Source organism: Mercenaria mercenaria, chromosome 12 (genome assembly GCF_021730395.1).
Source record: "Mercenaria mercenaria strain notata chromosome 12, MADL_Memer_1, whole genome shotgun sequence".
NCBI classification, from domain to species: domain Eukaryota; kingdom Metazoa; phylum Mollusca; class Bivalvia; order Venerida; family Veneridae; genus Mercenaria; species Mercenaria mercenaria.
The window spans coordinates 24,899,922-24,913,293 of NC_069372.1; the positions used below are offsets into that span (position 1 = coordinate 24,899,922).

Consider the following 13,372-nt stretch of genomic DNA (forward strand, 5'->3'; position numbering starts at 1 on the left):
TTTCTTCGATAAACAAAGTTGGGCACTTAAGTATATGAAGAAAAACTACTGAAGGAATTCTGATGAAATTTCATATAATTTTATATGATGTCTACATTTGTGGAGCAAACTACTTTTACAGTTATAAATGAACTTAAAATTAATATAAACATTAACACAATTATGTGATCACCGTAAAGTGCAAATATGTGTGACATGTTTATGACATCCCTGAAAAATAAAGTTTAGGAGGATATAAAGTAGTCAGTCGGTCCATCAGTCAGTTTTAAAAAGTTGATGGAGTGAGCTACTTCCACAATTTGAGAAGAATTTCAGTGAAACTCAACAGTTTAAAATGTAACTATAAAACCTGTCACATTCTGTTGCAGTACTATATTATGATTACATAAGCAAGACTCTCTTTAGTCCACGTCCAGATTTGGGTACATACTTCTGTTACCTGATTCTTAAATAGACAATGTAGATAAAAAAAATCATTTTTCCTTAGTTATTTGCAGGACGAGTACAAATTGCAGCAGGACAAGTGAAAGTTCTAAGCATTTCATCTGTAGGGCAACTTCCTGTCAGATAATTTGTCAAGCCCTGACTACAGCTGTGTTTTCTGTTACAGGTGATTGACATAAGTTTTAACCATGACAGTAGATGGATTACAGTGAGCTCTCATAGGGGGACCACTCACCTTTTTCCTATAACACCATATGGGGGTAAGTATGTTTGTTTTTGTTTTTTTAATATTACTTCTTCCTATAACTTTACATTTGAAAGAACCCCTGTCCCTTTTCCTTATAGGAGAATATAATAATTTATTCAATTTGCAGGGTATTTTTACCTGTAACCATACTGAGGATACTTCTTAGTTATTCAATATATATGAATAGCAGTTTCAAGATGTGCAATATCCTTCACTATTTCACTATTTCTTTCCATTATTTGCAAACAAAAAATGGTAGAATGGTTAAAACTAACACAGGTGAATTCCAATGTAAGAGTTAAAATGCTCTTAAAGGACTCTTTAGTCTTGAAAGTAGGATTTTAAAATATATTAGATTTACCTGTGATATAGTAAAATCATTTAATTTCGTGGTTTTGGTCAAAACGGCAATTTCATGGGGATATGAATTCGTGGATTTCAACTTTTGAACATAAAATGAATGGGAATTTCACTTGTTCATTGGGATTAAATTTCAGGGATTGACTCAACCACAAAATCCACTAAAATTAGTCCCCCCCACGAATATTAATGATTTCACAGTATTGAGAAATATGTGACAATTTTTTTTTGTGCAGCCTTTTTCGAAAAGTCATTGCCTTCTCGATATAGTTCAAAAACTTTATAATTTATATTTCAAAAACAGAATAGGACAGCTGTTCAAAAGATTGTTTATATGCATAATTATGTGATTAAAAGATAGCTGTCAATAGACTGTTTGCAAATTATTAAAAAAGCTGACTGTTTAACCCTGACTTACATAGACATAAAGGGAGGTAATCTAAACAGCGAATTTGATAAAAAAAATATCTATATTAATTAATATTCAAACCTTTGACAAATGTAAGAGAAAACTATTATTCACAATAAGATTTAAAGGAAATTAAAATAGGGTTTTTTTTTTCACAACAAAAAAAAAATGTGACAGCCAGATTATAAACAAAGGTATTACTAGCTGATAAAGCTTAAATGGTATATAATAAAATACACAAATCTTACATCCAACAACTTTTATGAAATTTTCATGCTTTGTCCATCAAAGATAGAGAGAGCATAAAGTAATTCTGCTGATAGCTTTGTCCAGGTTATTGTTTTTATTTCCATTGCAAAATATCTACAATTGTTGGCTATAAGATTTAGAAAAAAAGTAAAATTCTAAACCAGTGATCTGTTCTTTAGTGAAGAAAACACAACGTTTACTCAGCTGACAGCTGACTCATCACTGGACATGAGCTCCTGTAGGTTGAAGGCTTTCTTATGAGGAAGCTTGCAGCAAGCTGGTTGGTGTTTCATTGTTCAGAGTAAATAACGTTTAGGAAGGCAAATGTGGTTTTCATCCAGCACTTCAGTTGGAATACTACCATTTATCATCTTAGCTTGCATGTTGTATCATGCTACTTTCATTGACCATAAGGTCAAGCAGATCTTTAAATAAAGTTTTAAAAGTCATTACAAAGAACATGCTTTTTTACTTCAAAATAGGACCAGTGAACATTCGGACACACTGTAAACCTCATGTTGTGAACAGAGCCAGTAGGTTCCACAGAAGTGCAGGTCTAGATGAGTTTGACCACAGTGTTGGTAGAAGAAGTCCAGTGTTGTCAACCAGTCCAAGTTCATCAGGTACATTCAGTATAATGTTTCTCTTCACCTTTGTAATGTAGGAAGGACAAAAAGCAACATAGATATCAGTAAAGTAAAGCTGTTATAACAAAAGAGAAAAACTGAACTATTTTACTGTATTTGTAGACAATAGGCTTCTTCAAATTTGTTCGATTCGCTGTAAAACTCAACTCGCTCACTCACTCTTCAAATTCATTATATCCCTGTATTTTTTTAGAATTCAGAAATAAATATGAATGTATATGCCTAGTGTCCCTCTTTTCTATTGCACTTAAAAAATAAATTATTGCAGTAACAGATTTACAGGAAAGAATCAGTGTTGGAATAGTCTTGACATGAAATCCCTTTCAAATATGTTGCGATATAATCTGACATAAAATAACTCATCTTCTATTTTTATAGGCCAGAAATTTTGGATATAATCTGACATGAAATGTCATGTCTCTTGTTTTATAAGCCAATTTGTTGGGATATAATCTGACATGAAATAATTCCTTTATTATAGGTCAATATGACAGATATCCAACCCTGATACAGCAAAATACACTAAACAACAACATGGGCAATCCTCGTCTACCCCCGTATCCCCACCCCATCACCATCTACCCAGCATTTCAAGTAAAACAGCCGCTAAATGTTGCCCTGAACCCAGGAAACAAGAATCAGAGCCCCAGTCACAGCCCTACAGGGTTTGACAATGTTTACTGTGTTTGTGCGAAATTCTGTACCCCAAGGCTATGTGTGATTGGTTCACCCAAACTGGATGTTGAAAGAAGAGGTAAGTGTAAAGGTATTTCCTCTCTACCAGTATAGACCTTTCATTTATATTTTGTAAGTGCATCATCTTCTGTCTTATGTAGTCATAGTTTCTCCTTAACCTTTAGCATGCTAGATAAATTGTCGTCTGCTGGAAATGTCGTCTGCTAAAATTGTAAAGTTCATTCAATTTGCTCCAAAATTGGAAGAAATATTGTTAGAGTAGCAAACAGCTTGGAACCTGATCAGACGCCGATTTAATCGGCGTCTGATCTGGTTCCAAGCTGTTTGCAAAGGCTGTTAAATTCGCCTGCAGCAGGCTAAGGGTTAACAATAATAACTCTCTCAGTAGTATTAGCTCTGTTTGGATATAGAAGCTAAAAATGAAATAGAATATGAAAATAACATTTTAGTATTTAAAAGTTACAGATGTGTAAACCCATCAGGTATTATGTAAAATGTTATGTACCAGTATCAAAAGTAACTTTGTGAAACAAGAGCTGTGAAAGATTAACTTTGTAAAATATGATGATAACAAATCCAGCAAAAATACTGCCAATCCTGTAGGTTTTAACTCAATTGATCCCCCTTCAGCAACGTTAAAATAAGGTTCTTTCCTAAAACATGTCAAAATTCACACCAGTAAAATTGTAACATTAGAAAATTTTATCCCCAGATTGAGATATGTCTAAAACCTGTGTGGAACCAAATTTTTAGACAAACTCTCAACCTTGGGTGGGATGCCAAAAGTCTATAGAATGGTGAATGACTACTAAAACTCAGTATCACACCTACTTTGTTAATTGACACTGATGTTTGGGCTATGATAACCTGTTATCTCCTATTTAGAAAGAAGGTTGTAAACGTACAAAAAGAATGTAAATTGTTTATCACACATTTTCTTAGCATGAAAATCACTGGAATGTAATTTATATATTAAAGATATGATTTGGTTGTTTTCTCATAGATGGAGGAAAAAGACCAGTAGATTCCTTGTTTGTTATGGCTCAGTCAGGGGTTCTGGTGGAATATGTGTTAGAACCTAGGGCTAAATCTGTCAGTGACAAAGTGACCGATGACTGTCTCCTAGAATTGAATGTTGTTGGGCGAATGCAGTGGAATGTCCAGAGGTAAGCCAAATTCTGTTTGAACTGTATGTTCCAAGTGAAGTGAACATTCTGTTTTATACTGAGCTATGCTCTAACTACCATAATTGATTTAAATTTTTATAATCACACATGCCATTTAAGATTTAGAGTCATATTTGAGATGGGTTTGCTTTTTTCATGTAATTTTTCAAATCGTTAGCAGTGTTAATTAGGTACATAAGAAGATGTGTACTTTGTCATAATGGCTGGAAGTAAAAAATTCTGTTTGTTCTTCCAGTCCTTTCAAAACCTTCAAATATAATCAATTTAATTTGCAGTGTAATTAAGCTTGCATTTTGCAAAGAAAAAATTGTCATGCCTCACTATTTGCCATATCAGTTATGACTAGCTACCTTTAATGACGTAATTATTATTCCCCAGCAAAGGCGAAGGGATATAGATTTGGCATTGTCTGTCAGGCTGTTCGTTTGTCCACACATACAGTAGGACAGTTATGTGACTAGGAAAACAATAGATAACAGTAATTCTATTCACGCCATTCTTTTATGTGGCTTAGAAATTCTTTTACATGTATTTACATGGATTTGACTGTAACCTAACGATGGATCTTCATGAAACTTATTACAAATATAGATCACTTTAGGGCTGTGGTGCTTATGCAAATTTCATCATGATTTCTTCAGTAACTACCATTCGGCATTCTCAGTGTAGTTATCCAGGTCACCTGAAACACCAACTTGGCCTTTAAATGTTTTAAAATTCAAAATGTCTTGAAATAGTGTTTTAAGATAAGATCTGCATGGGAAAATATGACAGCATATGATACTATACCTTCAGGCTGAAGAATTCACCAGAACTGAGACCACCGTTGCCAAGCAACAGTCCACTGATTCTGGCACATGAGGCTGTTGTATCTCAGATCCCTACTGCACCAGGTAAACACAAGAGGTTCAGATAAGATCTCATAGAAAACACTGTCTTCTTTAGACTGTCATGGAAATTACTGAATGAAATCTTTGCTTCTGATTTCATTTTCTTGAAAGAATTTCAGTTTTTAGATGGCAGTCAGTGAATCAAAGTCTTTCTAGATGCCAACTACTTTACAGATTATAATAAGAATCTTACATGACTGCCTTTGTAAAACAAGGTTTTCCCAAACTTGAGGGACAGCAAGGACTGGAAAACTGAGTGCTTGGAAGTATTTTTACAATTGGGAAAAAAGTTGTCTTACTTAGATGGACATGTTACATCATGTTTCTTGCCTGTCATTAATATTATTGCAATATTTTCGACTTCTATAAATTATCTCTGCAATTTTCAGACTGGTATAGTATATATCTGCTGATTTCAAACATGTATGATTTATATCTTGGCAAATATCAGTCTTGTATGAGTTACTTCTGCATATTTTAGACTTGTGTGATTTGCCTCTGTATATTTTGGACTCCTGAGCTTTACCTCTGTATATTTTAATTAAGGCATAAAAAATAATTGATTGTTTCCGTTATCCCCACCTACCCAATATTTTGGCCCAACCCTAAATGTTTTTAAGACCTTGGAGAGTTTTTAGCTTGACTATTTGAAGAATAGGGGAGCTATCCTACTTGCCCCGGCGTCAGCGTGAGTGTTAGCGTTAGCGTGAGCGTCACACAAATGTTAAAGTTTGCGTACCACCCCAAATATTTTCAAAGTCCATTGAGATATTGCTTTCATATTTTGCATACTTGTTTACCATCATGACCCCAGTCTGTTAAAAGGAGGAGGCAACTCTATCAAGCATTTTGACTGAATTATGGCCCCTTTTCGACTTAGAATATGCTTATTGTAATGTTAAAGTTTGCGTACCACCCCAAATATTTTCAAAGTCCATTGAGATAATTGCTTTCATATTTTGCATACTTGTTTACCATCATGACCCCAGTCTGTAAACAGGAGCAGACAACTCTGTCAAGCATTTTGACTGAATTATGGCCCCTTTTCGACTTAGAATATGCTTATTGTAATGTTAAAGTTTGCGTACCACCCCAAATATTTTCAAAGTCCATTGAGATATTGCTTTCATATTTTGCATACTTGTTTTCCATCATGACCCCAGTCTGTAAACAGGAGCAGACAACTCTGTCAAGCATTTTGACTGAATTATGGCCCCTTTTAGACTTAGAATAGGCTTATTGTAATGTTAAAGTTTAACTCATAGCTTATATTATGCTATCAAGCACTGAGAATAGTCGAGCGCGCTGTCAACTGACAGCTGTTATTTTTTCAACTTTTTAACAAAAAGTTGCAAATTTGCACTTTTTATGCTTTAAACATGGTCATTGATGTTAGAAATCAACTTTCTGATGCTTTAAAGGCATCATACCCCCTTTTGTATTCATTTTTTGACACGAAAATAATTTCCAAAAGGTCATACTTAAAGGCGTACGCTAGAATTCCCTGTATATGAGATGGGCGAAAATTTTCCCAATAACAGAATTTCTTTAAACTTTGGATATTGAAGGACAATCATCTAAGAAACAAAAATATGCAATAAAATCATAGGTCACCGGTATCGAAAAAGAGTTATCTGCCCTTGAAAACGTCATTTTTGGGGGAAATGCCGTTTTCAAGGGCAGATAACTCTTTTTTGATACCGGTGACCTGTGATTTTTATTGCATTTTTTTGTTTCTTAGATGATTGTCCTTCAATATCCAAAGTTTCAAGAAATTCTGTTATTGGGAAAATTTTCGCACCAAATTCTAGCATACGTCCTTAATAAACAAAATTTCCAAAAAGAAAAATTTTCAGACCTACCTACCCAAATTTTTAGCTCACCTGAGCCAATGGCTCATGGTGAGGTTTTCTGACCGCTCAATGTCTGTCATCCGTCGTGCATCCCTCAACATTTTCTAAAAAGATCTTCTTCTTGAAAACCACTGGGCAGAATTACACCAAACTTCAAAGGAATGATCCTTGGGTGGTCCCCTTTCAAATTTATTCAAAGAATTTAATTCCATGCAGAACTCTGGTTGCCATTGCAACCAAAAGGAAAAACTTTAAAAATCTTCTTGTCCAAAACTGCAAGGCATAGAGCCTTGATATTTAGCATGTGACATTATCTTATGGTCCTCTCAAGATTGTTCAAATTGTGCCCCTGGGGTGAAAAGAGGCCCCGCCCTGGTGGTCACAAGTTTTACATAGACTTATATAGTAAAAAACTTTAAAAGTATTCTTGTCTTAAACCACATGACCTAGGCCTATGATATTTTGTATGTAGCATTACCTTGTAATCCTCTACCAAAATTGTTCAGATTATGCCCCAGGGGTGAAAAGAGGCCCTGCCCCAGGGGGTCTCATGTTTTACATAGACTTATATAGCAAAAAAAAAAACTTTAAAAATCTTCTTGCCTGAAACTGCAAGGCCTAGGCTTTTGATATTAAGTATGTTGCCTTTCCTAGTGTGTCTATACCAAAATTGTTCAAATTATGTCCCTAGGGTGAAAAGAGGCCCTGTCCTGGGGGTACCAAGTTTAACATAGACTTATATAGCAAAAAAAATAAAGATCTTCTTGTCTGAAAGTTCAGGGCCTAGGCATTTGATATTTGGTGTGTAACATTGCCTGGTGGATCTCTAACAAGTTTTTTTCAAATTATGCCCCTGGGGTGAAAAGAGGCCCCGCCCTGGGGGTCACTTGTTATAATTATGAGTTATATAAGAAAAAATACTTCAGAAATTATCAGGTCATATTTCCTAGACTGTTTAATTATAATTACCTGATGACGCAAGTGAATAGAGATCACTTAACTGTGACATTGACCCACTGACCTACTTCCTTGTTTTTTAAGATACAGCCTTGAAATTTGGATGACATGTACAGTTGCACACCAATCTTAAAACTGTCTTTCAGTGACCATGAATGTGACCTACTGACCTACTTTCTAATATTTTAGCATCAGTTTGTCATTTGAAACATGTGGCTCATATTACTCAGGTGAGCAATTCAGGGTCATCATGACCCTCTTGTTTTAGCATGTTACCGGAAACAAACTTTTTTTTTCGCCTAAGACTAAAATTACGCATTAAAGTATATTTTAGACTTGTATGCTTTATTTCTGTACAATTTAGACTTGTATGATTTATCTTTGCTATTTTCAGATTTGTATGATTTACCAGGATTAACGAGGCAGGACTCCAAGGACAGTCTTTCCTCTGAACATAGTAGTAAAGATGACAGCGATGAGCAGTGGCTTTCACAGGCAAGTTCCTAAACTAAATTTTCTTTATATACTGAAAATATAGCTTAATTGGTTGTGGTAAGAGCTTTTATTTATGAATTAGGGGCTTCTGTGGCTGATAGGTTAATGTCGCTGACTTCAAAAGACTTGACCTGCACCACTGCAGGTTCTGAACCTCATTTGGGTAGTCCAATTCTTTCTAGTGAGGAAGTCATTCAATTAACTTATGGAAGAGTGGTGGTTCTACTGGTTCTACATAATAAGTGCCCATTCATGATAATACCTTGAGGGATACCTGGGGTCATCCTTCACCATCAAAAGCTGGAAAATTGCCATATAATTTGTTATTGTGTCATTGTAACAAAAGAATAAAGATATATAAAAAATAGTTATGAATGGGATATATATGAAAATTTGATGTTTAGTATAAATAGCAAATATTTGAACTTTTTGAGAAGTTTGTAATGCACCTGTTTTGGAATAGAATAAATCGTTAAGTGCATTTTATAGTTACAGGGACTATACTTAAGTAAATGTTAGTACAATATCTGGTATCTTTTGAGAAAAAAATGCTAAATTTGAGCACTATACACTTCTGAAACTTGCTGACTTTATATACGTTATTACATGTTCAGACTTGTCTTGAATTTTTTACCAAAACTTTACATTCTCAATACGTAATATACATAACTAAATTGACATCATCTCACATTTGCTGATAGCTGTATGCACAAAGCGTTTGCACATAGTGTTTGGCTACCCATTTTGGGGTTATGGGTCTAGGTTTTTTATGGACTTTTCTTTTTTATCTTTATATTTTAACATAAGAGGTAGAAAATTGCCATGCTCTTTCTTTGTGATTTTTGGTGGTTAATTTTTAGACAGTTACAGCATTCTGGTATGTTTATGTCAGAAACTCGGTGTCATCAAATTTTGTATTGTCTATATGCATTAGTATTTTGTAATAAAAATGGCCAAAAAAAAAGGAAACCATTTATACTAATAAAACTTTACGCAAAGAAATCAGAAAGGTGAACCATGAAAATAATGTTAAATTAAATGCTAAATTAAAAAATTACATTTAAGATTGTTCTTAGCTGTTGTTACCTGTGTAAAATTAGAGATCTGACCACTACACCACCATGTCATCTGTTGACTTTATAGGTTATTGTAGTAAGTGTAGATAATATCTGGGTACAGTTTTCATAAAAAATGAGCCGTGCCATGAGAAAACAAACATAGTGGGTTTGCGACCAGCATGGATCCAGACCAGCCTGCGCATCCGCGCAGTCTCAGGATCGATGCTGTTCGCTAATGGTTTCTCTAATTGCAGTAGGCTTTAAAAGCGAACAGCATGGATCCTGACCAGACTGCGCGGATGCGCAGGCTGGTCTGGATCCATGCTGGTCGCACACCCACTATGTTGGTTTTCTCATGGCACGGCTCAAATATGAAATATGCCCAAAGGTATTGGTGAAGATTATGGAGTGGCAGGTAAATACTTACAGGAAATACTGATATCAAACTCCTACCCAGTGATCTCCCTTGCTGCTACGCTCCCATTGATCACTGCCAACACAACATTTTTTATCTAAAAGTCATCTAAGTTGACTTTTTATGCCCCCGGCATCTACTGATGCGGAAGGCATATAGTGATTGTCCTGTCCGTTGGTTCGTTCGTTCGTTCGTTCATCCGTCCGTCCGTACAAGGTTAACCAAATAGGACCGTTTCGTCTAGCATCAATACCCTTAACTAGAATGACTTGATACTAATGCAGATGTAACCTGTGACCATTCCTCATCTTCAGACATCACCTGACCTAAGTTTGACCTTGACCTTGAACTTGACCTCGTTTTGGACTTAGGTTGCTTTGTATTGACAAGGATGCCACCGGGGGCATCAAGCGTTTATTGAACACAGCTACTTGTTTATTCATCTGATTGTTTCAGCTTGAAAATCTAAATCTGTTTTAAAGATTACCTTAATTATTAATCCTGGCAATTTTTTTCCACTTAAATTATAGTACCTCTTTCTATCACAAAGAAAACAATGAAGGGAAACCTGTTTCTTCGGAGTTTCTTCTGTCATGTAAACTTACCGATCATCATGTGATGAACAATGGCCACGCGAATGTTGTGCTGGCAGTGATAAATGAGAGCGTAGTGGCAAGGGAGATCACTGCATAGGAGTTTGTACTGATATTTGTAAAAGAGTTACATCCCTTTACTTATTTTTATGGGTGATATTCACAAATTATAAGAAATTATGTCCCTTTTAATATCAATCTGTGTTAGCTGTCACACATCATGCACTGCTTATGTCAGTTGTATAATGTCTTGTGGATTCAAAATAAATCTTATCTTATTTCCCTTTTTGAATTCAATGCAAGATATGAGAAACTTTATTTGTAGTTGATTAAACAGTAAGCAACAGCTGTGAGTTATTTTCTGACATCACAAAGTCATAACAACAATAAAACAAGCACTTGTTTGGATAAAGATAAACATTAAATAAATTGGTAAATATTATAAGGTTAAAATTGTTAAGTTAAAAGTTTAAACGCAAATACTTGAATACTTTTTTTAGCTGTCACAAAGTGACAAGGTGAGCTTTTGTGATCGCGCGGCGTCCGTCGTCCGTCCGTGCGTCCGTGCGTGCGTCCGTAAACTTTTGCTTGTGACCACTCTAGAGGTCACATTTTTCATGGGATCTTTATGAAAATTGGTCAGAATGTTCACCTTGATGATATCTAGGTCAAGTTCGAAACTGGGTCACGTGCCATCAAAAACTAGGTCAGTAGGTATTAAAATAGAAAAACCTTGTGACCTCTCTAGAGGCCATATATTCACAAGATCTTCATGAAAATTGGTCAGAATGTTCACCTTGATGATATCTAGGTCAAGTTCGAAACTGGGTCACGTGGGGTCAAACTAGGTCAGTAGTCTAAAAATAGAAAAACCTTGTGACCTCTCTAGAGGCCATATTTTTCATGAGATCTTCATGAATATTGGTCAGAATGTTCACCTTGATAATATCTAGGTCAAGTTCGAAACTGGGTCACGTGGGGTCAAAAACTAGGTCAGTAGGTGTAAAAATAGAAAAACCTTGTGACCTCTCTAGAGGCCATATTTCTCTATGGATCTTCATGAAAATTGGTGAGACTGTTCAGCTTGATGATATCTAGGTCAGGTTCGTAACTGAGTCATGTGCCGTCAGAAACTAGGTCAGTAGGTCGAAAAATAGAAAAACCTTGTGACCTCTCTAGAGGCCATATTTTTCACGAGATCTTCATGAAAATTGGTGAGAATGTTCACCTTGATGATATCTAGGTCAAGTTTAAAAGTGGGTCACGTGCCTTCAAAAACTAGGTCATTAGGTCAAATAATAGAAAAACCTTGTGACCTCTCTAGAGGCCATATTTTTCAATGGATCTTCATGAAAATTGGTCAGAATTTTTTATCTTGATGATATCTATGTCACATGTGCTGAAAAACTAGGTCACTTTGTCAAATAATAGAAATAACGACGTCATACTCAGTTCAACACTGGGTCATGTGGGGATAGGTGAGCGATTCAGGACCATCATGGTCCTCTTGTTTACAGTACAGCACATTCTGACTGTTACATTTATATTGAGAAATAAACATATATTCTTCACAGTTATATGATTAACCCTTAACATGCTGGACACAATTGATTCTGCCTTTGTGACCAGTGTAGATCATGATCAGCCTGCACATCCATGCAGTCTGATCATGATCTGCACTGTTCCCCATTCAGTCAGTATCTTTTTGGTAAGCACCCCTTTTAACAGTTAATGGTAGTGTCCAAATTGAAAGATAGACAAGTTCATTATAGAAATTTAGCAGGGTAAGGGTTAATAAGGAAATAAATATCCCATCTCATCTGTAAAATGTTATTGAATTTTATTCAGGTTGAGATCATCACTCATGCAGGGCCTCACAGAAGACTGTGGATGGGGCCTCAGTTTTCTTTCAAAACTTACCAGGAAAATACGACTGTTCTATCATCTAATTCCTCCTCCCTGCTATCCCAGAGTCCCGAGTCCAATATGGCAGCCATGGATATGATGGGAGATGAAGGTGATCTTGAAAGTCTCAAGTAAGTTAACTGTGTTTTGCAGATGGGATTAAAGTTATTACATAGTGGGATTTCATCAGAAGTGGCGCAAATGTATTTTCCTTTATTTGGTTGTTCTCATCATGTGATTTACATATGAGCCGTGCCATGAGAAAACCAAAATAGTGGCTTCCGCGCAGTCTGGTCAGGATCCATGCTGTTCACTTTCAGAGCCTATAGCAATTAGAGAAACTGTTAGCGAACAGCATGGATCCTGACCAGACTGCGCAGATGTGCAGGCTGGTCTGGATCCATGCTGGTCGCCAACCCACTATGTTGGTTTTCTCATGGCACGGCTCATATCTTATTTGGAGAAATTTGTAGAGCAATATTAAATGATAACCAAACTGTTTGCTTGCCATATCTGAACTATGTAGTTCCACTGTGCATATTGGAATAATTGTATCCCCTTTGAGGATATTGAGTTGGTATGTATGACATTTGAACATACCGGTACTGAATATCTGAAATAATTTGTCTAAATGTATGTGGATTGCTGTCAGTAAGTTCGTAATACTGGGTAATAAAGTTAAGTTTTGAAACCAGTCTAAATAATTCCATATCCAGGTTTTAAAGTTAAGTTTTGAAACCAGTCTAAAGAATTCCATGCACCGGTTATAGACCAGTCTTAAAAATTCCACGCCCAGGTTTTAAAGTTAAGTTTTGAGACCAGTCTAAAGAATTCTATGCACAGGTTATAGACCAGTCTTACAAATTCCATGCCCAGGTTTTAAAGTTAAGTTTTGAGATCAGTCTAAAGAATTCTATGCACAGGTTATAGATCAGTCTTAAAAATTCCATGCCCAGGTTTTAAAGTT

General features: G+C 35.6%; 1 protein-coding gene across 1 annotated transcript in view; it reads left to right on the plus strand.

Annotated features, from left to right (window-relative positions):
• The window catches only part of LOC123533555 (uncharacterized), a 39,773-nt gene that overhangs the window by 19,656 nt on the left and 6,745 nt on the right, over window positions 1-13,372 (plus strand). Inside the window, exons 13-19 of the mRNA XM_045315221.2 lie at window positions 611-704; window positions 2,192-2,332; window positions 2,838-3,110; window positions 4,056-4,218; window positions 5,035-5,132; window positions 8,334-8,434; window positions 12,349-12,536. Coding sequence (XP_045171156.2) covers window positions 611-704; window positions 2,192-2,332; window positions 2,838-3,110; window positions 4,056-4,218; window positions 5,035-5,132; window positions 8,334-8,434; window positions 12,349-12,536 — 1,058 coding nt within the window. The remainder of the gene's footprint in view (window positions 1-610; window positions 705-2,191; window positions 2,333-2,837; window positions 3,111-4,055; window positions 4,219-5,034; window positions 5,133-8,333; window positions 8,435-12,348; window positions 12,537-13,372) is intronic.